The sequence below is a fragment of the Castor canadensis genome, chromosome 8 (genome assembly GCF_047511655.1).
Source record: "Castor canadensis chromosome 8, mCasCan1.hap1v2, whole genome shotgun sequence".
NCBI classification, from domain to species: domain Eukaryota; kingdom Metazoa; phylum Chordata; class Mammalia; order Rodentia; family Castoridae; genus Castor; species Castor canadensis.
The window spans coordinates 16,880,963-16,908,355 of NC_133393.1; the positions used below are offsets into that span (position 1 = coordinate 16,880,963).

Here is a 27,393-nt window from a genome sequence, read left to right on the forward strand (position 1 = left end):
AGTTTCAGTTTTTTGCAGGCAGATAACCACTTTTCCCAGCAACATTTGCTGAAGAGGCTGTCTATTCTCCATCTTATGTCTTTGGTGCCTTTGTCAAAAATAAGGTGGGCATAGCTGTATGGATTCATATCCAAGTCCTCTACTTTTTTCCACTGGTCTTAATGTCTGTTTTTGTGCCAGTACCATGCTGTTTTTATTGCTATTACTTTGTAATATAGTTTGAAGTCGGGTATTGTGATACCACCAGCATTGCTCTTTTTGCTGAGTATTGCCTTGGCTATTCGTGGTCTTTTGTGTTTCCAAAATGAACTTTAAGATAGATTTTTCATCTCTGTTGATGAATGTCATTGGGATTTTGATGGGAACTGCATTAAAAATGTAGGTTGCTTTTGGTAGTATAGCTATTTTTACTATGTTGATTCTGCCAATCTATAAGCACAGGAGATCTCTTCACCTTCTGTAGTCTTCCTCCATCTCTTTCTTTAGGGGTTTGTAGTTCTCCTTGTAGAGATCACTCATATCCTTTGTTAAGTTTACTACTAGGTGTTTGATTTTTTTTTTGAGGCTAATGTAAATGGAATTGTTTCCTTATATTCTTTCTAAGTTTATTCATTATTGGTGTATAGAAAAGCTAATGATTTTTGTAAGTTGATTTTGTATCCTGCCACCTTGCTGTAACTGTTTATGGTGTTTAGGAGTTTTGGGGTAGAGTTTTTTGGGTCTTTAAGGTATAGGATCTTGTCATCTACAAATAGGGATATTTTGACAGTTTCTTTACCTATTTGTATTCCTTTTATTTCTTCTTCTGGCCTAATTGCTCTGGCTAGGAATTCCAGGACTATGTTGAATAGGAGTGGGGATAGTGGGCACCCTTGTCTCGTTCCTAATTTTAGGGGGAATGGTTTCAGTTTTTCACTGTTAAGTATGATGTTGGCTGTAGGTTTGTCATACGTAGCCTTTACAATGTTGAGGTACTTTCCTTCTATTCCTAGTTTTCTTAGAGCTTTTATCATGAAGTGGTGTTGGATCTTGTAGAAGTCTTTTTCTGCATCTATTGAGATGATCAAGTGGTTTTTGTCTTTGCTTCTATTTATGTGCTGTATTACATTTATAGATTTGTGTATGTTGAACCACCCCTGCATCCCTGGGATGAAGCCGACTTGGTCATGGTAAATGATCTTTCTGATATGTTGTTGGATTTTGTTTGCCATTATTTTATTGAGGATTTTTGCATCAATGTTCATTAAGGAGATTGGCCTATAGTTCTTCTTTTTGGAGGTGTCTTGGTCTGGTTTGGGGATGAGTGTAATGCTAGCTTCATAAAACTAGTTAGGCAGTGTTCCTTCCCTTTCTATTTTGTGGAAAAGTTTAAGGAGAGCTGGTATTAGTTCTTCTTTAAAGGTCTGATAGAATTCAGCACAGAATTCATCAGGTTCTGGACTTTTCTTTTTTGGGAGACTCTTTATTGCTGCTTCAATTTCATTTTGTGTTATAGATCTATTCAGGTGATTAATGCCCTGTTGGTTCAATTTTTGGTGGTGATAAGTATCTAGAAATTTGTCCATTTCTTCAAGATTTTTAAATTTATTAGAATACAGGTTCTCAAAGTAGTCTCTGATGATTTCCTGGATTTCCGTGGTGTTCATTGTTATCTCCCCTTTTGCATTTCTTATTTTACTGATTTGGGTTTTTTCTCTCCTCATTTTAGTCAGGTTTGCCAGGGGTCTGTCAATCTTATTTATTTTTCAAAGAACCAGCTTTTTGTCTCATTGATTCTTTGTATTTTTTTTTGTTTGCTTGTTTCTATGTCATTAATTTCAGCCCTTATTTTTATTATTTCTCTCCCTTTGCTTGTTTTGGGTTTTGCTTATTCTTGTTTTTCTAGGAGTTTGAGATCTAGCATTACGTCATTGATTTGAGATCTTTCTGTCCCTTTAATATATGCACTCATGGCTATAAACTTTCCTCTTAGGACCGCCTTTGCTGTGTCCCATAGGTTCTGGCAGGTCACGTTTTCATTTTCATTAACTTCTAGGAATCTTTTAATTTCCTCTTTTATTTCATCAATGACCCACTGATCATGGAGCAATACGTTGTTTAGCTTTCAATTGTTTGCATGTTTTCTACTATTGTTTTTGTTATTGAGTTCTAGTTTTAATGCATTGTGATGAGATAGAATACATGGGATTATTTCTATTTTCTTATATTTGCTGAGACTTGCTTTGTGCCCTAAGATATGATTAATTTTGGAGAAAGTTTCATGGGCTGCTGAGAAGAATGTGTATTGTGCAGAAGTTGGATGAAATATTCTGTAGACATCAACTACGTCCATTTGATCTATGGTGTGATTTAGTTCTAAAATTTCTTTATTGATTTTTTGTTTGAATGACCTATCTATTGGTGATAGGGGGTATTAAAGTCTCCCACTACCACTGTGTTGGAGTCTATATATGCTGTTTGGTCCTTCAGAGTATGTTTGATGAAATTGGGTGCTCTAATGTTGGGTGCATATAGGTTGGTAATTGTTATTTCCTTTTGGTATATTTCCCCTTTTATTAGTATGGACTGTCCTTCTTTATCTCATTTGATCAATGTCAGTTTGAAGTCTACTCTGTCTAAGATAAGTATTGCTACTCCTTCCTGTTTTAGGGGACCATTGGCTTGGTAAATCTTCTTCCAGCCTTTCACCCAAGCTAGTGCTTATTTCTGTCAATGAGATGGGTCTCCTGTAAATAACAGATTGTTAGAACTTCCTTTTTCATCCAGTTTGCCAGACAGTGCCTTTTGATGGGGGAATTAATTCCGTTAACATTCAGTGTTAATATTGATAAGTATGTAGTGATTCCTGTCATTTAGTTATTTTTGTTGTTTGAGGGTTTGATTGTGTGCAGCTGAATCAGTGTTACTCTCTGATTCCTTGTCTTTTCTTCGCCTGTGGTTTGGTACTGCCTGTCCTCTCATGGTTTTGTTTGCTTTCACTTTCTGTGTGCAGAAGTCCTTGAAGAATCTTTTGTAGTGGTGGCTTGGTGGTCATATACTGTTTTAGTTTCTGTTTATCATGGAATTCTTTTATTGCTCCATCTATTTTGAATGATAGTTTTCCTGGGTAGAGTATCCTAGGGTTGAAGTTGTTTGCATTTAGAGCCTGGAATACCTCTCTCCATGCCCTTCTTGCTTTTAAGTTTTCTGTTGAGAAAACAGATTAGCTTTGTATGTTACTTGTTTTTTCTCTCTTACAGCCTTCAATATTCTTCTCTTCTCTGTGCTTGTTGTTTTAATGATAATATGTTGTGGGGTCATTCTATTTTGGTCAGGTCTGTTTACCTGGAAGCTTCCTGTACCTGAATGGGTATAGCTTTCTCTAGGTTTGGGAAATTTTCTGTTATTATTTTGTTGAATATATTAAGAATCCCTGTTGCTTCTACCTCTCCTCCTTCTTCAATGCCCATGATTCTCAGGTTTGGTCTTTTGATGGAGTTGGTGAGTTCTTGCATATTCCTTTCACAGGTCTTGAGTTGTTTGACTAAAGCTCTTCAGTTTGTCCTTTAATTTCCATTTTATCTTCAAGTTCTGAGATTCTGTCTTCTGCTTGTTCTAGTCTGCTGGAGTGGCCTTCCATTGTGTTTTGTGTTTCTGTTTCATTCTTTTTTCTGAGGTTTTCCATATCATGGGTCACTTCCTCTTTAACATTGTCTATTTTCATCCTTAATTCATTTATTTCTCTATTTATAGTGTTCTCTGTTCCACTTTGGTGTTTACTTAGGGATCCTATGAGTTCATTTATTTATTTCTGTGTCTTCTCATATTCTTTATTTTTGGTGTCTTGAAATTTCTTGAGTGCCTCTTGTATGTTATAGTTAATTATGTCTAGTAACATCTCCATGAAATTCTCAGTGATTACTTGCAGAATTTCTTCTTTGGCAGTGTTCTTGTGGGCATCATTGGGTTCCTTGGCATTGTTTATCTTTGTTTTTTTGGAGTCTGGAACTGGGTATGTGTTTTCTTCATTTCCCTCTGAATTCTGTATTAAATTATTTTGGGAGGGAGAATGGTTTCTATCCCTTTTTTGTCTTCGATTGCTCCATTTGGTACGGTGTAACTATGTTCTTGATAGGCTCGTTGGTGGTTTCAGTCATCTGTTTTCTTTCCCTTGGTTTGATTTTGTTTTGTGGCTGTATTGGGTTTGTAGCTAAGTGTGTGTGTGTTATTTCTGTCCCTGGTCTGGGTGTAATTTAGTATTTGTTAATTCACAATATCAAAACTAACAAAAAAAAACAAAAAAAAAGGAAATCAACGGAGATGAACAAACAAGAAACAGAACAAACAAACAAACAAAAACTCCAGGTTCAGGAACAATAGAATTTCAGTCCTAGTTTGAGTTCTGGTGTCACTCCTCCAGCATCCAGTCCTGGTGTGTAAGCAGAAGCTCTGTCGTAGTCTCTCCAGGGGGTTGGGTAATGTTTGGTGGTTTTTTTTTTTTTTCTGTCTTTCAGAGGCAGCTGCTTGGTCAGCTCCTCCCTCAGTGTGGTATGGCAGTTTAAGTTTGTATGTTGTCCTCAGGTTCCAGAGAACAGCTCTGTAGCTCACCAGCTATCCTTCTTTGGAGTTGGGTTTTCACCAACTAGATTACTGGGGGCTTGTTTCTTTGCCTTGCCCCCTTTCTCTGGGGCAAGGTCAGTGATCCATCATCCAGCCCCCTGCTGTCAGCATGTTGTAATGGTTTGCTGATTATTTTTCAATTTTGCAGTGTCATTTGACTTTGGATGTTGCTCACTGGCTCATAAGATGAGCTTTGTGGACCACTGCCTGCCCTAATTCAGGCAGCGGCTTATCACCTGCCCGCTCTCGGCCCTTCTGCCTTTCCAGCCTTTGTTTACTGAAAGTTTGCATGGAGATCAACTCCTTGCTCCACCCACCCCCCCCTTCTCCAGTGCACTTCCAGCAACTCTGTTCCTCTGCTGTGTGTTAGTTTTCAGTTCTTTGTTTATTGTTCAGTATTTGGAGGGGGGGGGATCAGTCTGTCCAGGGGGCTATGCTGGTTTATCCTAGGAGTGGCTGGGGGAAAACCACGTGACGTTTGGTGCTCACCTGTTGGTCTGCCAAATGTCTCCCAAGCAGGTTTGGAGCTGGCAGGTGGTGGCACAGCAGCCCTCCTGCTTTCTCAGTGTAACATGGCATGGAGAGGTTTTCCATGGGCTAGGGGTTCAGGATGTCGAAGTTTTGATTCTCCTTGCTGCTTTATTTCTGTCAAGTGTGGCTCCAATGTCTCAGTGAGGTACTGGAGTCTCGGAGCTCATGCTGTCTGCTTCTGCACCCTTGTTGCCATCTTGGATCTTCCTGCTTCTAAGGAATTTATGTGGCAGAATGCAAGCAGGGTTCTAGAAGTAGCATGATTTCTCTGTGCTCATCAGTATCAGATAGTAAGGCTTATCTGGAATTTGGGATTTTCTGTCTTTGTTCACTCACTCTTGCTAGGTCAAAATGAGATGGCCTTTTCTGGGATGTCTGATAGGAGACAAGGAAAGGACCTACATCTTTCCACTGGTGTCAGAAGATACCCCAATCTAGGGGATTGGCTCCTGAATCAAGACAAAGAACAGGTCCACAAAGTAAATATTCACCCACTATCTTTGGCTCATTTCTGGTGTGTTAGAAGTATATTAACCAGTGCTTAATTTAATATCAGACAGTTTATGTTGAAGTAGCCACAGCTGATAAAACTCAAGGGCTCATGCCAATAATGAAATTCTTCACTGTTCAAGTAATCAGGGGCCACTAACCTATGAGGTATTTGCTAAAAAAACACAGATAGATGCTAATTTTTCTTTCTAGCTGCCATTTGGGTCAAATGACTGAATTCTCCAAGGTTTGTGCCTACATTCTTCATTGTCACCCACCAAAGAGGAACAGTGGAAACATAGGGCACTTCCTGTTGCTTCAATCAGATCACTTAGTTCACAGAAAATTAGATATCTAGGGAGAAACCCTGGGTCACCTCAGGCCAAGCCTTGCAAACACAGGTCATGAGTTACTCTTTGGGGACTCCCTGGGTGACCCTGTCCTGCCTGTGCTAAGCTGGTCTTCAACCTCCAAAGCATCATGTTTCTTCACTGAGCTAAGAAAACAAAGATTACAAAATGCTGATTTTTAAAGGGTGCAAGTTTTATTTTCATATATATAGACATCATTCTCGATGTCTATTTCTTAAAAACCCCTTTATGACTTAAGCTCACTTTCATAACTGTTCCTTGCAGATGATATCAGCCAATTCTCTATTAGCATAGATCTTCTTTTTTAAGTGCATGTTAATTGCTCAAAGGAGTTTCATTATGGTATTTTCATACACGTGTATAATGTACTTTGATCAAATTCTCTCCCTCTATGACTCTTTCTTATCCCTTTTCTCCTTTTAAAACAATTTAATGGGTTTTATTATTCTATTTTCATACACGAGTATAAAGTACTTTGGTCATATTCACCCTCGTTTATCCTCTCCTTTCGCCTCCCCCCTTCCCACTGATTCCCACCCCTAAAAACAGTCCCCATTTTACACTCACATCATTCTTTTTTCCTAGGTCTGGATTGCGCATATAAGAGAGAACACGGTTGTAAGTCTGGGTTGGGTGGTTTTCTTTTGGTCTGCTTCTGTCCTGACTTCTGACTCAGGTGGGCCTGTGTGCCCTCACTGGCCATGCTTCCTGGTTTCAATGCTGATCCTTGCTTTTATTTGTAAAGGCAAATGCTCATTCCTCAAGTGCCCCCAACCCCTAGCTGCCCTTTTACAATCCAGAGGCTTCTTGCTGCAACTGCTCAGCCACAAGAGTGTCTCAATAGTGTTTTCATTGCTTTACCTAGTTCCATTCCTGCATGCTACCACTCAGGTCTGTACAAAGCAGGAAATTTTATAGAGTGTTTTGACTTCAATCAGAAAATGTTCACCAAATGACTTCTGCAAAAATATCTCTACAAAGGCTGTTTCCTCATGCTGCAACATGAGCATTAAATAAAATGAGGTACTCAGTGCTAGGATGACAGGGTGTGGGTTGCAAGGTGAGTCCCTGGCAGTTTCTGGCTCCAGAGAGTACCAGAAACAAGGGAAACAAGTCCATGAATATCTAGAACACATGGTAGAAGTTCCACCTGTCACAGTTGAAGTGCTGGGGTAATTGGAGAGGCCAGAAATTACTTTTGACTGGAAAGAACAGAGGCAACTTTTAGCAGACCCATGAATCAAGACAAGATTTAGAAAAGCAAAGTTGGACAGGGAGAACATTTCAGACAGAGAAATCAATACAAGCAAAGCTGTGTGTCTGGTTTCCTTATTTTCAAGATGCATAAACAGATCCATAGAAGTGATGTGACTTGTAAAGATTTCTACCAAGTTGGTTGTTTGCCTAAGAAAATCAGTCTTCACAAATTCTGGCCCCCTAAGGGCTCTAAACAGTTTTATAGTTTCTGAATTATTAGCATCAAAAATGTAGTGTATTAGTAGTATGGAAACATTCAGATGCTAAAGGCAATGCTTTGCAGCACTATTTATTCTTTCAGAAAAGAACAGTAGCATTGGGCCTACTTTCAGATTTATCGCTAGTGAATTAGTTATTAACTAGCAGCAGTTGTCAAGGCCCTCCTCTGTGCCTATGTCTCCACAACCCAGTAGTGAGCACACACACATCAGTTCAAAGCTGAAAGGCCCTTGGGTTTTCTGGCTTTCAGTTCAGGATGGCCTAATTTAGCAAATAAAAATGCAGGATGCCCAGTTAAGTTTGAATTTCATATATGTCAAAATTACTTTAGTATAAGTGTGTCTGATGCAATACTTGCAACCCTATTTCAGTTTTGTATTGTATAACCAGAGTTTTATTTTTATTTGCATAATTTCCATGAATATTTTAGCCTTAAAAGTATTAGTTAATATTTGCACCTATATGTTTTTTAAAATAAAAAGTACCATAAAATACTACCTCAAAGATTTTTAAAGGTAAAAATCCAGGGAAATTGAATGTGTTTTATTCATCTTTCTATACCCAGCACCTGGATTGTGATAGGTAGTCTGTAGATGCTCAGCAAATGAGAGCACATTCTTAATTCTTATTTCCTTAGACCCTCCCTTAATACAATGACAAATTTAAGCCCTTTCTAAATTTAGCTCTTTTCTAAAATGTATGAATGGTACAGAACTGAGAAACATCTTGCACTATAGTCAGTATTTATCAGTTAATTTGCACCACCTGAAGAAGAGAAGCCCAAGTATTCAGCAATCTTTAAAAAAAAAAAAATGATGGATCATTTGCTAACTTGGTTCTCAGTTCGCATCTCTTGACTCCTAGGCATCCTTCTTCCTGGCTTTTAATAATGGCTGGCTATTGAGCAATAGTTTAAATTCTGTGGATTAAATACCCCAGAGATCATTAATGGCTAATGTGACTCTGGGTCACTTTATAAGAAATTAGGTCTCTGAAATCTTTCATGAGGTATAATTCAGTACAGATGAAGTTTCTCCACTTCACCACAAAGTGTTTTTGGTCCTGACACTACATTTTGAAGATATTAAAACTAAAACTAAAAGCGTGGTCTACAGCTTGTATTAATTATCCTTGGGTAGTTGATGGAAGCATTTGAGTTCTTAAGACATAGTTATCTAATATGATTAAAAAGGCCTGTTTCCATATCAGGACTGTTTCTGTACATTAATGAATACTTTATTCCCTAAAGTTTAACTGCTTTGGGTTCTAATAGGCCAAATGAATGTATAACAAAGGCAGATAATAAAATAGAGAAGTATGAAAGCGTGAATGGCAATTCCATTTATTGGCTTACAGTTGATGCACTGAATTCTTTTGGCCTAGACAGCTCTTTCATCAGAAGTCCAAGTACTTGCTTCTAGAAAGTCCTGAGTGTGAAAATATGAGCACACTGCTCCCTTCTTCCAGTAATTTAATGCTTTCTCAGTGTTAATGCTCTTTGTGAGCTCCAGGAAATTCTTTAAACAAAGGAATGAGACCCTTCATCACATCCAAGAATATTTGCATTTCTTTCTTGCATTCCCCAATAACCTTTTCACAGGAAAAGTTTGCATATACATGGAGCAGCATATTTTTAAGACTTCCTGAAACAAATGTTTGCTCTAATTACAGTTTTATATGGGGTGTGCCACTTAAAGAAAGCCCATAGCATGAAAATGTGCACTTGTGGAAATAATAAATTACATCAATGCCTAACACCTGGTTCCTGATAGCCTGTACAAAGTATGGATAAACAAATGCAGGAATAGCCACCAACCACTGTAAGCAGAAGCATAAAATGAGTAATTAGACCATATTAACAGATCAAATCCAACTGGAAGCAACAGAAGGAACAGCTTTGGCTTTTCACTGTGGATTTCATTTCAAAACCCAACAGCAAGTAAGATGGGTCTCTCTCCCAGAGCTCTATCATTAGGGAAAGTAGCACAAATACCTGTAAATTCAGTTTTAGAATTTTACCTATTGAATTTATTACATTAGCTTTGAGAATTGTAAGGATTTTATAATTTTGATTTTTCAATAATTCATGATCATTGTGCAAAAGTGATAATGGACAAAGACAAAAAAGATAGAATCACTTGTCTTTCCACCAAGATAACTATTATTATCTGGTTGTAATATTTCAGAATTTCCAATGAATACATGTAAGTATGTATTTTAACTAAAATGGACTCAGAATTTACTTGCTGTTTGTAAACTGTGTTTTTTCATTTGATTGTAACATTTTTCATATCTCTATCTATCTATCGATTGATCTATCTCTCCAACAATGTTCTATGGGGTTCACATATAAAATTCTGGGGCTTTTAGGCCCCTCCACTTAAAAATTACACACAAAATCTTGTGAGTTATGTGTACATATGTACTTTCTCTGAAAAACTCCCAATATAGTTGGGTTTACTTTAAATTTTATCGACAGGATCACTGAAAGAATGTGGTCCTACATCTTTCCATTCAGGAGCATGGTAAGTCTCCCAGTGTGCTCTTGTCCTCTGCTCCTTCTCTAAGTTTGTACTTTATATGTCCTGCATTGTGGGTTTAACAATTTAATTGTCATTTTCTTTAAATATTTAATTTATTAAGATTTATTATTTTTATTATTATTTTATTGCTTCTTAGAATCTGTCTTTACCTTGTAAACTCATCTTCAATTTTATATAGAGAACCCAATTATAATGAATGATTCCATTTACATAAATTTGCTTTAGATTCAATATTACCTGAACATGCTTCCAAACAGCTATGTACTATTTTTCATATGACAGAAAAAATGATTTGTTATCAAATAGAAACATACCCACAAGGATTTAATTTGCATTTTTACATAACAAAATCTTTTTAAGTTGTCTTTTAAAACTTTTACAAGCTTCCTGTCTAATGTATATATGTTGTGCGTTTTAAAAATATAAACGAAGGCTGTTACTTAAAAGTTTTTGCTAAAGAAATCAGTTGAGAAATGTTTATTTCTAAATTTTAATGTTATCTACTAATTTAATTTTATACAAGATGGGACTATAGAGAAAGAGTTCCAAGATTTAGAGCAAAGAGGGGGTATAGCTTCCATTCCTTCAAATTAAGGAACTGTCAGGAAAGTCTATGAACTGTCAAGGGAAACTTAACCATGGATGCATAAACCTTTAGTAGAGTTGGTGCCCTTCCAGCTGGTCCATATTCTTCCAGATTTCCCAACAAACTTCCTTCCTATAGGTGTACTCTGGTTTTATCCACCTTCAGCCTTTCTCCTCCCCTTCTCCCCACGCACTCTGTTCCTTCTCCACACTTCCTATCCTTGTTCCCTCACCTACCCTTCTTCCTGTTGTCACCTCTTATTCCCCTCTTCCTACACTTAATCTTTGCACTGGCCAGGGGCTCTCTGGGTGACTTTTCCACATTCTTAGTTTGTCTTCCCTGTCCCTTTCCTGGGTATCTGTCTCTCAACTTCATTCTTTTCCTAAACTGGTTGTGCAGTTTAACTTCTCTTTCAGCCTCTACCTTCTTTCTACAGTCATGACTTGTTTTTTACATTTTCCTGCCACCAGCTATCCTGATAACTAGCTTCTCTGCCTCCACCCTACCATACCACCTTTCTCTTTCCTGTAAGTCGAGTTCTCATTTATTATGAATTTATGTAGATAAGTATATTCATATTTATATAGTGTCTGAATATAATGAATAAGGAGTTGAAAAGGTAAAGTAGCATTTAAATGTGGAGTTATTAATATCTATTAACTGATTAATTTATATTACTTTTATCTCTTTTCTTAGCCTTAGGCATGGTCTTTATTCACTTGGACTGTATCAATATAACAGTTTATTACAATTTTCTTTTGCTGCAAAAGTATAAAACAATATTCATATAGGAATCCATTCATTACTTTAAATCTTTTTAAGTCTCTGCTAATAGCTCTAATTGAGGGTAAATAAATAAATGGAAATGAGGAGAGGCTGTGGGGCAATAGGAGATTGGGTCAATCCTCAGGAATCAACTCACCCAGATTCCTAGCGAAGGACCCTTGTTCTTTTCTATTAGTACCCTCCAATACCCCTAAATGTACACAAGGCTAAGGACCAGTAGAGTGGATGCGCATTAGAGGACCAGGAAGAGTTGAAGGGTTGTGATGGGAAGCAACAAAGGAGCCTTTGGGTAGTGCTGGCCAGTGTCCAGTTCTAACCCATCTTTCTCTCTGGGCTGGGAATAAGTGATCAGCAGGAGCAGGCAGTAGGGTTGGACAAGTTGCTGTACGAGGGTAATGGCAGTTCCTTGGTTTTGTGCCACTGGGTGGCAGCCAAGCTGGGAAGGGAGGTGCCAGAGAAGGAAAGGTAAGCACTTTCGCTCTGTGGTGGAAGGGCTGAGCCCTTTTCCCCTGCTACCCTAGCATAGTAGAGCAGTAGATGCAGGAGTGGGAGTTGTGACCAAAACCATGCAACAAAGAAAGCCTAGATAGGCCGTGGCCCTCAAGCTGTGCAGGAGAGAGTAGAAAGAGGTCCTAAGTAACCCCCAGATCAGATAGTATGTGTCCCAACCACACAGAGCATGATCTTGTCAGCCAGACATTGAGATCAGGCACCTTGAACTGGCCCGGCTTCTGCTCCCACTGCTACAACATCTCAATCTCTGCCCAGAGCTCAGTCCCCTGGGCAAGGCAGCCAGCCCCAGGCCCTTCCACTGGATGCTGTTCTCAGGGTTCTCTCCATCAGCCAACTGCCTTCTAGCACATTGGTAATACTGTAAATCTGCTGCTTCTGGCACACAGCTAGGGTTTCAGGTGCCAGCTGGAGATCAAGAACACCAGCCTTGGCCTCCTGCAGAAGTTATAGGAACTTGGTGGTGAGAAGTCCCAGGCTCTTCTCCTGCCAGCTTGGGTTCCTGGGATCCAGCAGTGCCTGTAGCCTGACCTCCACCGTCATACCCACCCACTGCCTCTCCTCAGACAGATCAGCTATTTTCATCTTATTTACATTTGTTCCAAACTACTGAACCCTTCTGTGCCTACTAAAGTTCAAATGTTTGATCATAGCAAGACATATGCACCTTTAAGTAAATTAGATATATGACAATCTGGATTGACAAAAGCAAAATTAAATTTTGTAACTTTCAAAAACCTTCATTGTTTTAGTTTAAAAGATCTTATAAAATGTCATTAGTGTTCTTAAATTTGCCTCATTTAAACATTCATATTTCAAAATAGTTTTTTTAAATTCCATGAAAGGAATGAATTCCATTAAATGACCATATATGACCATAAACTCACATTTCTATAAATAAGCCATATCTTTGCCATTCAAGAAGCAAACCAGTTTAGATTTTCATTTTGATATTTCACATTTGCTATTTCAAGTCACTAAAACTATCAAATTGTGCAGCTCTGCATTTGAGGTGCCATTTAACAGCTTTTGTGGAGAAGAAGAAAATATGCATTACTGAGATAAATCTTGAAGGAAAACTCCATAGGAATTTCCTCTGCATCACCAAAACCATGAAATTTCTACCCCCCTACTATTATCAAAAGGAGCTCATTCCATTGGAGTGGTTGACATTGAAGTCCATTTCTTGCACAAGAGGGCCCATGTCTTTCACTTACTAGTTGGGTGAAGGAGGGCATACAGTATATATCATACTTGTCACAGACCAGGGCCTCCTAAAAGGAAAAACTCTGAGGTAACCACTGTTAAGCCAACTGGGAATGCTTCTTTCAATGGAATCTAACAAAAAATAAACATGACCTTGAAAAATATTTGTATAGTTTCCCTTGGTCATAGTGCTGTTGGCATAATCTCAGCCTTCAGTTTTTTGTGTCCTGTGGATCATAGTTAATCGTAACTGTGAATTTATTGTTGTTATCTGAACTTTCCTTTTGTAAATTAAACACTATCCCAACACTGCATATTTTAAAGGGTCACATGCCATAAGAGAAACCCATCTGTTTGCAAAGTCAAAGTAAGGTCTTCCTTTGCCCCCACTGTTGGTCTCAAGAGCCCCCATTGTTACAGCCTGTTGAAAACTCTTTTCTCTGAGATGACAGGCACAAAGTTTGTACATTGGTTTCACTAACCTGCCGTTTGCATTTTTACTTACTATAAGATACGTCTGTAGGAAAATTCTGAGTTGAAAGTATTAATGTGGCATGCCTGAGTCTATGGCAAGTGCAAAACAGTTTTTAGAGTTGTTGGGAACCTTTGTGGCATGAATAGAAAAAATGCAAAAGATCCTGATTCAAAAGATCCGTTTTCAAGCCTCAGCATTTCCCTTTCCTACCTTAGCAACAACACGCATTTCCTATCCTCATCTATGAAAGAGGGATAATAATTTATAGGATAATGATCCAGATAAATAACAAAATACACATGAACATACCTGACTTTTAGAATGGATGTTCAATGAAAGTAGTAATAAAAATAATTGGGAGAAGTCAGTTCTAAAGAGAACCAGCGGGGGAGGGAGAGGGGGCGGGGTAGGTAAGGGAGGGGGCGGGGGAAGGGGGAGAAATGACCCAAACATTGTATGTGCATATGAATAAAAGAAAAAAAAATAAAATGAAGAACTAAAAAAAGAGCGAGAACCAGCTAGGAGAGTCCCTTTAGCCCTTTTTCCACTTAAGTAAGAAAACATGAGTCATGAGCACAGTGCCCAAGACATAGGTGGCTATCAAGGAATGTTCAAATAGCAAGTCACTAATAAGCCAGGGAATACCTGGTACTTTGGTCCTTGCAATATTTTACTCATCAGGCTTATAGTTCAGGGATGGTATAAGTTTGCACATTTTAGAGAGAAGAAAGTTGGGACCCAATGAGGTTGGTTAATTAGTTAAGATCACTCATCCAGTCACTCAGCCATATTCCTTATCCCATAACAATCAGTGTCTTTAACTGTGTAACTATCCTCCCATTCTTCATATTAACTTCCTCAAAGTTAATAGTTATCAAGTTTTCCTTTATATCCCTATCACTGTTTTTCAGTTCTTTTTCAGATCTTTGCTCATGTAATATGTAAGCTATAGTTCTTCGGCATGCTCTCTGACCCACCCTGTCAGACCCTCTGTCTATCCTTAATGGGGCAATCTTTAGTGGCAAAATGATACGTAGAGGTTCAACATATTTTGGCAGTTAATACCAACCAAGTTCTTAAATTAGATCTATTTCCTGGCTTTTTAAAATGAGCTGTCTATTCCTCTCCTAAAACCAGTGAGGAGACAGATGAGCTAAGAACCACCAGCTATAGGATTCCAGCTTTTCCCATGGCTCTGTTCCAAAGCAGCCCTGACCCACCAGGCAGGGGTAGTTTTCATCCACGTCGTTCTCTCCAGTTTAATATTAAGGACAAAGCTTGCTGCTCTGCACTCCTTAGTCTTGTTTGGGGTAAATTTCCTGAATGAATACTGCGCCGTTGAACACCCCTATTACCTTTGTCCCCCAATTACAGAGCCCTTTTCCCCTCCACTCCAAGAGGCAACACTTCCACCTTTGTCCCCATTGTTCAGATCTGGCCAGGGTCCATGCCCAAGTTTAGGTTTGCTCTTCTTCTCACGAATGCCCTGTTCCTCTTTTCTCCCAACTTTGCCACAACCAGCACCATAGAGGCATGGTTTCTAGAAGTCAGTGCTGACAAGAACACGTTTATAAAAACTCTTACAGACACTATTTGAGAATAATGAAAACATCTTTATCACATTCAGTGTCGGGTGAGATTTCTAGGGTTCCTTTCTCTTCTTTTTTCTAGTGAAAGCATTGAAAAAGTAAAGTCTCTTATTGACTGAAGAACAGACTTTCTTGTGCTCACATGACCTCCATAGAGAGCCTCTTCTGTAAACATCCTTCACTGTCCAGCAGAATTCTGGCAACTGGGAGCCCCTCAGCAGGAGCAGGGTCTAGGTATGAACTTGGAAACTATTTTGGCAGATAAGAAAATGCAGGGAATTTGGGGTCATTTGTTCACTCTTAACTACTAGTACATTGGAAACATCTGAATTAAGCATTTTTCTGCATTTTAATTATTAGACAAAGTCCTTACTTGATAAGAAAATAAGTTCCATAGTAAATCAAATAAATGAAGGAAAGACCAGGCATTTTTCTTATCTACAGAGGCTCTCTTGTCTCAAACACTAAGAGTAAACTGCACATGGAAAGGCCTGGTCTTCAGTCTTAGTTGTATACCACAGTAATGCTACAATTGTCAAAGGAGCAAAGCAATCCATTTCTCCTACTTGGACAGCAGGCAGTTCTTACCCATTTCCTTGGATCCTGCCCCTGGTTCTCCTTGTAGCTTGTACTGTTGCTGTGTGGGACAGCAACTTTGGGGGAATAACCAAAGCTTATAGAGAGGTTGGGAGATCTATGAGTGGCCACTGAACCAATCAACAGAGTTGTATCTTACAATGGTTTCTTGTGAGCTAGAATTCCACTTCAGACCTCCTTCAGAGAACATTTCCTAGAATATATGCTTTATGATCCAACTACAGAGAAGTTATTTTCCAAAGAAAAAGCAAGAAGGAAGAATTGGTTAACTATTGCTTCCAGTTTTAATATCTAGAAATTTCTACTAGAAAATTCTAGTTTTAATGTCTAGAATTTCTACTAGAAATTCTGTGGACACTGGAAACCATAAAGTGCTTTCATGGCAGAGAAACCCAGAGCTTATGGTGGTTTTCAGAATTTCTGCTAAATATTCAGGGAAAATACAAGTAGATAGGTAAACATTATTATTTTTGAAGTCTCGTTAGGTGGAGATTATAGATCCAAGCCCCCTCATGGATTACAAAGTAAAATAGCAATGATGAATATGTTGCCTCAATATCTATCAGGAAAGGAACAGTACATCTCCATAATATGGACTATTACAGAGCCATTAAAAATGAAATTGCACTACTGAATGCATATTGATGTGGAAGATTACCTGCGGTAAATTCTTTAGAAAAATTATGGTACAGAAAATTATTCAGAATGCAATCTTGGTTTTATAAAAACAAATACAATCTGTGAATGCTTATGTTAGACATAGTATATACTTCTTTAAGAACCAGATGAATACATTTCAGTTGTTAACAGTAGATTTCCTAATGTGTTGAGAGTAAGTAAAGAAACCTGGAGTGGTAGGCAGGGAGTAGGGAAAGGAGTTTTTACTTTTTAATTCATTCACATCTGTATTATTTGTAATTTTCAAAATTTGTATTTTAATAATATACAAAAATTGTCTTTGTATCAGAAATTAATCTCTCTGTGTATCTGGTGGCTTGAAAAAGCCAATCAGCACACGACAAAGGTCTGTCCACTTGAGGAAACTCCTTAAGAATTACAGTATAAATTGTCTCAGACTTGCAAATGTCAGCTGTCCCATGTTACAGATTACAGAAAGAGATTAAAACAAAGCCCAAAGCTGCTCTGTGATAGAAATCATTGAATCTTGTCTGAGTGAGCTGAGAACAGTGGAAGGGAAATGTGTGCAGTTTTTAAAGTTGCTGAAAGAATGCAAATGTTTCCATCATAATGTAGAAAGATAGGGGCTTGGCTGCATTGTGAGACCTGACATTGTCTACAGCCATACCACCCTGAACACGCCCGATCTCATCTGATCTCAGAAGCTAAGCAGGGTTGGGCCTGGTTAGTACTTGGATGGGAGACCTGACATCTTAGATAAAGATTGCCATCCTTCCACCTTCTTTATTAAGGGTCCCAACTCAACACTGATAGGAATGACTTCCATGAAAATGAATCCATTAATTAATGAACATAACTGCATTGAAAACCTAATGTTGGAGGGAGGAGAACACAAAGAACCAAGAATTGCCTTGTGATATTTATTAAGTACTGGAAGTTGGTATGGAGGTGAGAGATACATGCACATTCTAAAATGTAGTGCAGACACATAACGCTACAAACTAACTTAAAACATCAGGACAGAATGGGTGAATGGTCCCTCCAGGACAGGTATTTTGCTTTCTGTTTCATTTTGTTTTAGAATAAGAAAAACATGAAAATCACTGTAGGCAGAGAGAAAAGAATGAGTGCAGAAAGTTGATGAAGAAGGAAGAAAGAGAAGGGAGATAATTGACCAGGAAAGTCCTGGAAGAAGCAGGGAGAGCCCACAGGAGAAGTTAGCCTTAAGAAGGAAGAAGAATAACATCCAAATTATGTAGAAGAAGGAAGAGGGCCTGAGTAGTGAGTTAAGGCCATTCTGTGGTGAGGGCAAAGGATTCTAAAGGAGTCTTGTAGCAACTTGACTTTCTCAGCCTGGTGAAAAAACACCTCCTTGATGGGAAGTGGAAGAGTAGACTTAAGGGTGACATGGGGGTTACAGAAAGATTGGAAGAGCCACTGTAGTCATTACAAATCAACCAGGAATGGCTGAAAGAGTTCAAGGACCACCACTGAGGTGCCAGCTGAGGCTGAGTAGCATGAATTTTTAATGAAACTAATAAAAACCATTTTTCATTACTTTCTCCAGCAATATGGCAGCCAGGCACAGAGGCAAAGAAATTCAGCTTAGCTAGAATGGATGGATTATAAAAATCAAAATCATTTTTATATTGAAAACTACATATAAAAATTCCTTGGAAATTAGTCAAATAATTGAATCATTATGAATTTCATTTAATCAACATTTTTCTCCTTCATTTTATATAGTTAAAACAGATATCTGGATTTCTTTGAAGAAGTGGGAACAATATCCTGTACTTCAAATGTTAAACAACCAAGTAGTGCCATCAGAATTTCTAAAGTTTCAAGCTCATACTTACTTCTCATGCATTATGTATTTTTAGGCTGGAAAAACTAATAACATCCTTTTTGGAAGACCAGGATCCAGAGGGTAGACTAGAGGTTGGCGCTGATATGCGTAAAATTCATCACTGTTTTCATCATTTAAAGGTAAATTTAAATGTTCCCTCCAGTAGAAGTCATTTCCTGTCATGTTCAAACATCAATAAAACTTTTCTAGTTGGCCAAGCCTTGACAAATTAGGACCCAACTTCGTATGTCCAGAAAACAACTTTGAGCCAATGCTATGATTATCAATGAGTTTCTTCAGACATTATACCTCACATGCCAAAAACCCAACTCAGTCCATGGACTTCTCATTCTTTTGCCAAGAATCTCTACCTTCTACCTCAGAAGAGTTCTGTGTTTAAAAGCCCATTTTTTTCAAATGATATAACTAGAATTGTGTTTTTCATTTTCCCCCAACATTTTAATGTATCCAGATAATTGATCAGTTTTTCTCTGCCTCAGGTTTTAACTTTCATGATGAGGAAGTGGGAATATCATTAACTGTTACTTCTGCCTTCCTTATGTGTTTACATACTCCATGAAGATAATGAAAATTTGTTGTGAGTCTGCTATGGGCCAGGTATAGGATAGGCAAAGTTGTAAAAGTGAGCCATGGAGAAGACAGATAAGTAAAGAATAATTTCAGTGCATGACAAGTGCTGTAATAAAAGTATGAATTAAGTGCTATGAGGTTATGGAGAAAGGGGATAGAATGCAAGAGGAGATAATGTTTGAGTAGGAATTTCCCAATTTAGGGAAGGAAAGATAAGATAGGAGAGATGGAATGAGGAAGACAGGTAGAAGGGGGTAGAGACTATGAAAGATGAGGAGGCAGGGTAAGACATGCTTACCCAATATGTGGAGGAAAAGAGTCAAAGGAATAAAGAAACTTGGACTAGAGTTATGGCCACTCAGCTCTTATTTCATCTTACAGAAGCTACTGAATGACAAGAAGATCCCAGAGAAGAGTCCAGTCTCCTCTGAAATCAAAGACCAAGAGTGCCAAGAATCTCTAAAAGAGGAAGAATATAAAAAGTTACGGGACCTTCTAAAGCAGAGAGACAATGAAATCAGTATCCTTTCTGAAGTGATAAGGCATTCTCCCCCTCCTAGTGAAAGGGGGTGGGAACACTTAAGAGATCATCCCCCTGCCACATCTCTCAGTACCCCACCCTGTTTCCCATTCCAGTGAGAAATAAAATGTCCCCTGAGCAAACAAAGTCCAGCAAGTCACAAAAAGCGGAGTCACTGTAAAGGAAAATGTTTTGCTTTATTTTTAGTGTGGTATAGTTACTCTTGCAGAGAGCATTTCAGTTCATGAAAAAGGATAAGCTGTTGTACACCATCTCTTAATATTAAATTTTATACAGTATATTTTTGACTACAATATGGTACACTTTCTGTTTCAGTCCTAAGCCAGTTAGTGAACTGGTTATCTTTAGCTAGCTGACTGGACACCAGGCTGACCACAGCCTCATCATGGCCCAGAATTTGTGGCTGGTGTGTGGGTGAAACTCAAATGATGGCTGAAAAATGGCAAATGGTATTTAGCTTATGAAGATCAGAGATTGATTTAAATGTAACTTTTTATTTAAAAGCCAGATCTGCTGCTCTGGGTTCCATTTACAAATGTTCCCAGTTTTGGAAGTGAGCATAGATGAATGTTTAAGATAGAATTCTTCCTGGCTCCAGAAGCAGTGTATTTTGGGTGCTGAACGTGGTAGCAGCTCATGGAGCATGTGCTGTCTCCAGTTACAGACAAGGTGGTCACTTCTAAAGAGCCCCTTTAGAGGGGCTGTTGGACCTCAGGACTCCCCCGCATTTCTTCAGAGCTGCTTCCCATTTTACCTTTCAAGCTTCTTATAAAAGATTTGACATTTTCATGACATTTGTAGCATTTAAATAAACACAAGAAATCATTTTGGTTTATTTCTTATAAACAGACATTTTTTCTTGTTTTAAAAAAATTACTAAAAGATATTTTAGCTTCAGCTATTGTGCAAAATGCATAAAAATAGTCTGCACGAAGGAAATCCCATAATAAAGAGATAAAAACAAATCAAATACAAAGTAGGCATGCTGCCTGATTAACTTCAGTCTCTAATTTTAGTTGAGTACTAGCAGACCCTGTATGTCAGATTCAAGTAAGTTTTGGCTGCTTTCTTTTCCAGCCAGTAACAGTAGGTTCAACTGTGAATTACACCCACACACAGCCCTTGTCTATGAGTGCTGCCCGCAAGTGTTGTCACCCTTGCATTCCTTTTTCTCTCTCTTACCCCATCCATCTCCAGGGATGGCCCCAGCTTGGACCTCAGTCTTGGCCCCAGCCCCAGTCTGGGCTCTGCTTCTTTTCCTGGCCTTGATCCTTGTCTAGGATCTTCTCCCCTAAATACTCCTACCAACTTCTTAATCTCTTTCATGGCTTATGAATGTCTGTGCAAATAGGAGGGATGAAACAAGATATGACAGAGAGGGAACAGTCCAAGCTTGTTCATATATGTTTATTTAAAAATGAGAGTGAAAGAGAGGCATACATCATTTCCTGTCTTCACTGCAGGGAATCTGGGTACCGCCATTCATGTGGGGCTACACCAGATTCTTTACTGACTGTGAATAATTCAAACAAGGTTCTTTCCATCTGAGACTCCTATTCAAAAGGATTGTGTATAAAGAGTTACAGACAGAAGCATACTGAACCTGAATCCATACCTGGATTGAGATCCTAGCTCTTCACTTATTAGCTTTATAGCCACTCAGTGAGGCTGCCTGCTACCCTACAGGAGCATAAGACCTGCGCTGCCAAGCCAACTGTGCTGACAAGACCAGAAGTGAGCACTAGACAGTGAGCACTAGAGAGGAATATAATAGCAGCTCTGCCAGCGTACACAATAAGTAAGCTGAGGAGAGGGGAAAATAGCAGGTAAGAATTAATCGCCTCATAGCTTTTATGCTTATCAAATGCTAATGTTCAAGAAAGACTCTTGAAATGTGCCAGCTACTCCGTCAGGTTGGAGGCTATTTTCAGATCTTTCTTTGTAGAGCCCAGAAGGCTAAGCCTATGACAGGAAGAATGAGACAACTACTACTTCCAGGAAAGAAAAGTAATTATACTTAGCTCAACAAAAGACAGTAATGTAACCAAAATGACGGGGAACAACATTGAGTGTTCTTGAAAAGGACTTAAAAATGGAGTCATCTCAGTGACCTCATCAGTTTGAATAAAATTCAGAGGCACCTTCACAAAATAGGTAACAGGACTATTCAACACCCAGCACAGAACATGGCATGAAGGCCTATGTTGAGTGAGAATGGTGGGGGCCAGCGGGATATTGAGAAAAGGCAAGAAGGAAGGCAACAAAGAAGACAGGTTTAAATTGTGAACTTTATGAAACGTAAATCAGGGCAATCATTTGTCTGATTAAAGTCTCAGAGGGGCTTCCCATTATACTTAGAATAAAATCCAAACTCCTTGCTCCAGTTCACGAGGCCCTCCATGATTCTGCCCACACCAGCCCCTCTGACCTTTTTCGTTATGCTTTGTCCCCATGTGTGTTTTGCCAGTCACAAAACACACATTATTATTATTGTCCTTCAAATATGGAGCTTCTCAGCCTTGACACTATTGACATTTGGAGATGGGTAATTCTGCATTATGGCAGCTTTCCTGTGCATTGTATGTAGGATTATAGGGTGGTTATATTAGGAACCACTGCCAAGCTCATTTCTCTTTAAAAATTCATCATTTCCTCTACTCTGATGCTCTTCCTCTGCCTGGTTCTTCTTGTTATTCAGATTTCACTTAAACATCACTCTTAGAAAGGCCTTTTTAGTAGCCAGTGAAGGGTAACCACCTAAGCACTCTTGACCTTTTTAAAATTAGCTATCTGGCGCTGTCACTCTCTAAGGTGGTGTATTTACATGCACGTATATGTGTGCATGTGTGAAATCTATGTTTCCCAAGTAATACATATGCTTCATGAGAGCAAGAAACTAGCCCATCTTTTTCATTGCTCAATATCCATGCCTAAAACAGTGCCTGCCACATAGTTCAAGCTCCAACCACTATCACTGAGTAAAGGAAGGAATGGATACTGCCATTGGTGTGACGTTGGAAATCAGTCCCACAGAAAGAGAAGCAGAAGGGCTGGGCAGGACCCTGTTCTTTTCTGCCAACCTAAGGCCTAGACACTGAGACTGTAAACACCTCTAGTTTTCATTGGTTATTGTGAGGGAAAAACTGATTATGCTTTCTGAAATCACCAACAGGTTAGTGTTAGAGCAAAGAAGGAAGATGGAGATCAAAACTTCCATGTTTCTTGCTCAAGAACAAGTGTAATCTAGCTATCACTCCCCCACCTCCTCCTTAATGCTTTTTCCAGGGATGGTGAAGGCCATGAACTCATCTTATCATATGTGCAGTCAGAGTTCTGAAGTTCTCAAATGGGATTATATTCTTTCTTCCCAGTGTCTGAGGCAAAAAAATCTCTTACAATTCTAGGCACCTGGGGCCTAGAATGAACAGTAATGTTAGTAAAGAAGAATAGAATGCACTGACCATCAGTGTTCCTGGCATATCTCAATGGCCCCCAAAAGGTACATTTGATGTAAGATATCTATGCTAATAATACACTATTTTTCAGTTCCATTTGAGACCAAAAATTAGGGATTTTAACAAAAGTAACTTTTAACCTCCATCTAAATATACTCTTAAATAAGCATTGCTGGGGGGCGGGGGCGGGGGATGGGGAGGGATGTTTCTGGCTCCACATTTGTCACACATTGACCCCAGGGTTGATAGGGCCCATGTACCAGCTGGGTAGGTTTCACTGTCCTCTACCTCTGCTTTTCCTGCTGCCTCCTAGACAACCACATGCTCACCCAAAGCGGGGAATCTTCCCAGTTAAAAAACGTATTCACAGATACAGACATAGTTCCCCTATCTGCTATTTCTCAGTGTTCATTTTACTTTTTCTTAACCCTTTCATAAAAATGCTGAACTCAGAACATTTTCAAAACCTTTGCATTTGCTAGTTTGTGTGATGGTGCCATGGTGACAGACTAATAGCCTCCTATGGGTCTTCCTGTAGCCAGTCTTTACCATGTGTTAAGTCACAAACATTATTGGGAAATTAATTGTATTTGGAACATTTGAATTTGATCATTATTATCTAGCATGTCACTAAATCCTTAAGTCAAATTTTAGATATTCTGGTCAATATGCTGAAAAAGGAGAAGAAGAAAACCCAGGATGCTCTCCACTTACCTAGTGCGGATAGAAGTGAAATCAAACTCCCCCAGAGCTTACCCTTCCCACGTGGGAACCTGGGTGAAAAGACATTGCTATCCTCGGTCCCCATACAGGCCCAGGACTTCAGTACTTCCAGGAACAGATCCAGTTTGCTCCACAATAAAACAGGTTAGTTAAGTAAATTTCCAGTATTCTTAATTGTCTTTCATGGATTTCAGTATAGCATCCTTTACTTTTATTTGTCTTGGTTTCTCTTTTTTTTTTTTTTTGGAGGTACTGGGGATTAAAATCAGAGCTTCAAACTTGCGAGGCAGGCACACTGTCACTTGAGCCATCCTTTACTTTTAAATGTGCAAAGATGAAGGCTCTCACAATGTATTTGTTAAAATTATTTTTCTATCAAATTTCTTAAATATCAGCTTCCCAAATTAATGACTTAACTAAAAAAAAATTATGAATAGTCACAGCATTCAGAGGTAGAACTAGATGAATTCAGGACAAGAACAGAAAAGTTTAGCTTGAGAGAAACATAAGAAAAAACTCTTTGACATAGAGAGAAAGAATAAGGTCAGATGTTACATTTATGATGTGATGTTTATTTCCAAATCCAAATGAATTATGTGCAGCAAAATAACTATAAATATTATCACAACCTTAAAGGTAAATACATTAACAAAACTTTGTCCTATCATAGGATTTCACAGGATTTCGATAGGTATGCCAGGTCCCTTGCTATAGAATCCACTAGAAATTCAGACTTGTTTGTGTACATTGTTCCTTATTGGACCAGCATGGCAGGATGTAGAGTCACATGACTGGTGCCTTGCTCTGGACTGAGGAGTCTGAAGTATGGGGTGTACTGGAACAAAGAGGTGAAAGTCTTCCCTTTTTACAACATAAGTTGACTTTTTCTGCTCAAATATTTGTTGGGATAGACATGCATGACTTTCTACATGATCTAGCCTGGGAATAATTTTTGAGTATTGTAAGGAGCACACTTTTTACTTAACAAAGACAACTTTGAAAATCATGGAGATATACTTTCTGATATATCACATTCCTGTATCTCTTCATTCTAAGTCTCCTTGTCTTAACTAGTTAGTTCTTCTACTACACAGTAGAATAAATTGAAAATCCCAGGAAAACAAAAGTGCAATTTTTACTGTTAATAAAAAAAACACTGATTTCTCTGTTATTCTTTCCTATACAGCATGAGTAAATTATATTATATATTATATTATATTATACTATGGACACCAGCTGGTTGGGCAAGAAGGAGGACATCTAGCTTGGTGAATTCTTCAATTTATCCACTCATTTATTCATCCCTTTTCAGTCAATATATATTTATTGAGCACATACTTTATTCTAGGCACAATGGCAATTAATATTACAGACAAAGCTTAAATAGCCATTGTATATGCTATGTGAGGAACTACACTAAGTTGTCTGCTTTAATTAACTCATTTAATCCTTATCCTATGAGATACATTCTGGTTTTACCCCCACATACCAGATAAGGACACACATAAACAAATACAACCTGTGACCTCGGAGCACTTATGCACTGACAGAGAAAAGGGCCATTGAACAATTGATTACAAAGATATATCTTGATATTACTCAGGGAGCACATTCCAGGAGCCCTACCCAAGTTAACACCAGAAAGATCCAAAAGGGAGTGAAGATAAAGTTTGGGTGGGAGGAATATTGCAAGCAGAGGAACTCAACTGCTGAAATTGCTTTCAAGACAATTGTGGTGGGAAGGAGCATTTTAGGAAGTAAAAAGGCCAGGCCTGGTGGCTTGTGGTATAGAGGTTTGGGAAGACAGGCTGGATTGGCAGAGGTCACTAAGACCACATGGCCAGTTCAAAGGCCATGCAGTAGACCAGACCAAAGACTGGAGTTGATGAGAGAAGCAGGGGAATCAGAAGCATTTAGGAAGTTAAGTGGCTAGGGCTTGATGGATCATAGGATGTGGAGGATAAGGGTGAAGTAAGGGACAGTGAGTGCCCCCACTGCCCCTATGATAACTAGCATTGTTAGCCAGCAACAACATAGCATTGACATGGCTGTTGGATCTCAGAAAATGAAACCCCATAATATAGAGAGTTAGTAGGCTTTCTGCTTTGAACTGAAGGATGCTGGAAGGACCTAAGGAGCAAATGCTTTTTCTGACCTTCCCCTGCTCTTTTTTTTCTCCTGCTTCCCTCTCCTCCCAGTCCTCCTCACACAAGGCAGGCCATAGAAACTAGAACCCCCTTCCCCCAGAACTAAGCATAAAACCTAGAAATATTACTCTACCCTACCATGTCTATGTAAGAGTTGGCCATAAACAGATTCTCTGACCTGCACATCTGATACTCATTCCAAAAGAAGTCCTGCCCTATACCTGAGAGGAAGGATTGTCACACAAAGATGCCAAGAAGAATCTGCACAGACAGACTTGCTGAGTTCCCACTATCTATTATATTATATCATCCCCCTTTTTCCCTGATCACACATGGCTGTCAACAAATGTAAGCAGACAAGTTCTCTTAGGTCTTTGGGTCTTCAAAGTCCCCCTTGTCACATAAAAGTTTGACTAAATAAATCTGCTATGCTTTTCTCTTGTTGGGCTGTCTTTTGTTATAGGGATGTCAGTCGTGGCCCTGATAATGGGTAAGAAAAGGTACCATACCTTTCTGCCCCTACACTGTTAAAACAAAAGGTCATATAACAATGTTAGAACTGCATAGCATGATGGAAGGAGCTCTGTTTTCTGGCCTTTTCCAAATACACACTATTGTTCCTGTGCAGAAACGGCCTCAGATATCACTGCCCAGTCCTTGCTGTGTTTGTGCCAGACCTTTTCTACTTTCTATTTCTATTGCTTCTTGTCCACATCATCTCCCATTTCATGATTCTTCCCCACAGCATCTCATAATCTCTCTCCTCCCTTATAATTAGTCAGCCTTTTCAATAACTCTTTTTCTCCCTTGATATTGCTATCAAGACAAACTATAGTTTTGTTTGGAGCATGAATTAAGTTTATTTGAATTGAAAATTGATGAAAAAATAACGGAAATTGTAAAATCCAAGTACAAATGAGGTAAAAGTTTTGGAGAAGAGCCTTGTATTTGAAAGGGTTTTTTTAGTTGTTTTAACTGTCCTTGGATATAGTTCTAGAAAAACTTTAAATAGGAGTAGGTTTGCAAATGTACTGACTATAGTCTAATCATTTGGGGAGGGATTGACGGGGGTTGACTTTATTTTGGGGCAAAACTACAAATAGGATGAAAATTGTTGTGGATTAATCAATGCTACCGAACAACAGGTAATGGAATAGTTGATTACAATGTTTAAGCTTCTAGGAGTCAATTAGACTTGTATTGCTGCAATGTTTTATATATAAGGAGTTTATGTAAACCAAAGTAAATACAAAAAAATTGATAGGCCTGTTTTGAAAGTTTTCCTGTCTCATGTATGTGTTGTCAGTTTCTGTTAACCACCTCTGGGGCTGTTTCTAATGCAGAAAATGAGCCCTAAAACTGTCTGCTCACAACAACCCTCCACTTCTATTCCCCCCCCCCCCCCGACTGTCTGCTTAGAATGAATCCCTTCAAATAGAAAATGAAACCGAATGTAGGGCTCACTGGAGAGCCCTGCAGAGTCATGGCCAAAGCAGCTGCCTTAGGCATAGGAAGGTCTAGGCTTTGGGGCTTTCTGTTGTTTGGGAAGTTAAGTCTGTTTTGGTTTTGTTGAAATAATGAGGGATTGTTCAGCTCCACAGTTTGAAAAGAGTCACATTGTTTTCTTTAAAATAGGAAGAGTTTTAAGGTTGGGTTGGTTTGGGGTTTTTATTTTGTTTTGTTATTTTCT

General features: G+C 38.7%; 1 protein-coding gene across 3 annotated transcripts in view; it reads left to right on the forward strand.

The window, feature by feature from the left end:
* The window catches only part of Kif6 (kinesin family member 6), a 359,724-nt gene that overhangs the window by 163,159 nt on the left and 169,172 nt on the right, over positions 1-27,393 (forward strand). For all 3 annotated transcript variants that reach the window (XM_074082264.1, XM_074082263.1, XM_074082265.1), the window contains 3 exons: positions 18,281-18,386; positions 19,219-19,357; positions 23,488-23,700. In XM_074082264.1, the coding sequence (XP_073938365.1) occupies positions 18,281-18,386; positions 19,219-19,357; positions 23,488-23,700 (458 nt within the window). The remainder of the gene's footprint in view (positions 1-18,280; positions 18,387-19,218; positions 19,358-23,487; positions 23,701-27,393) is intronic.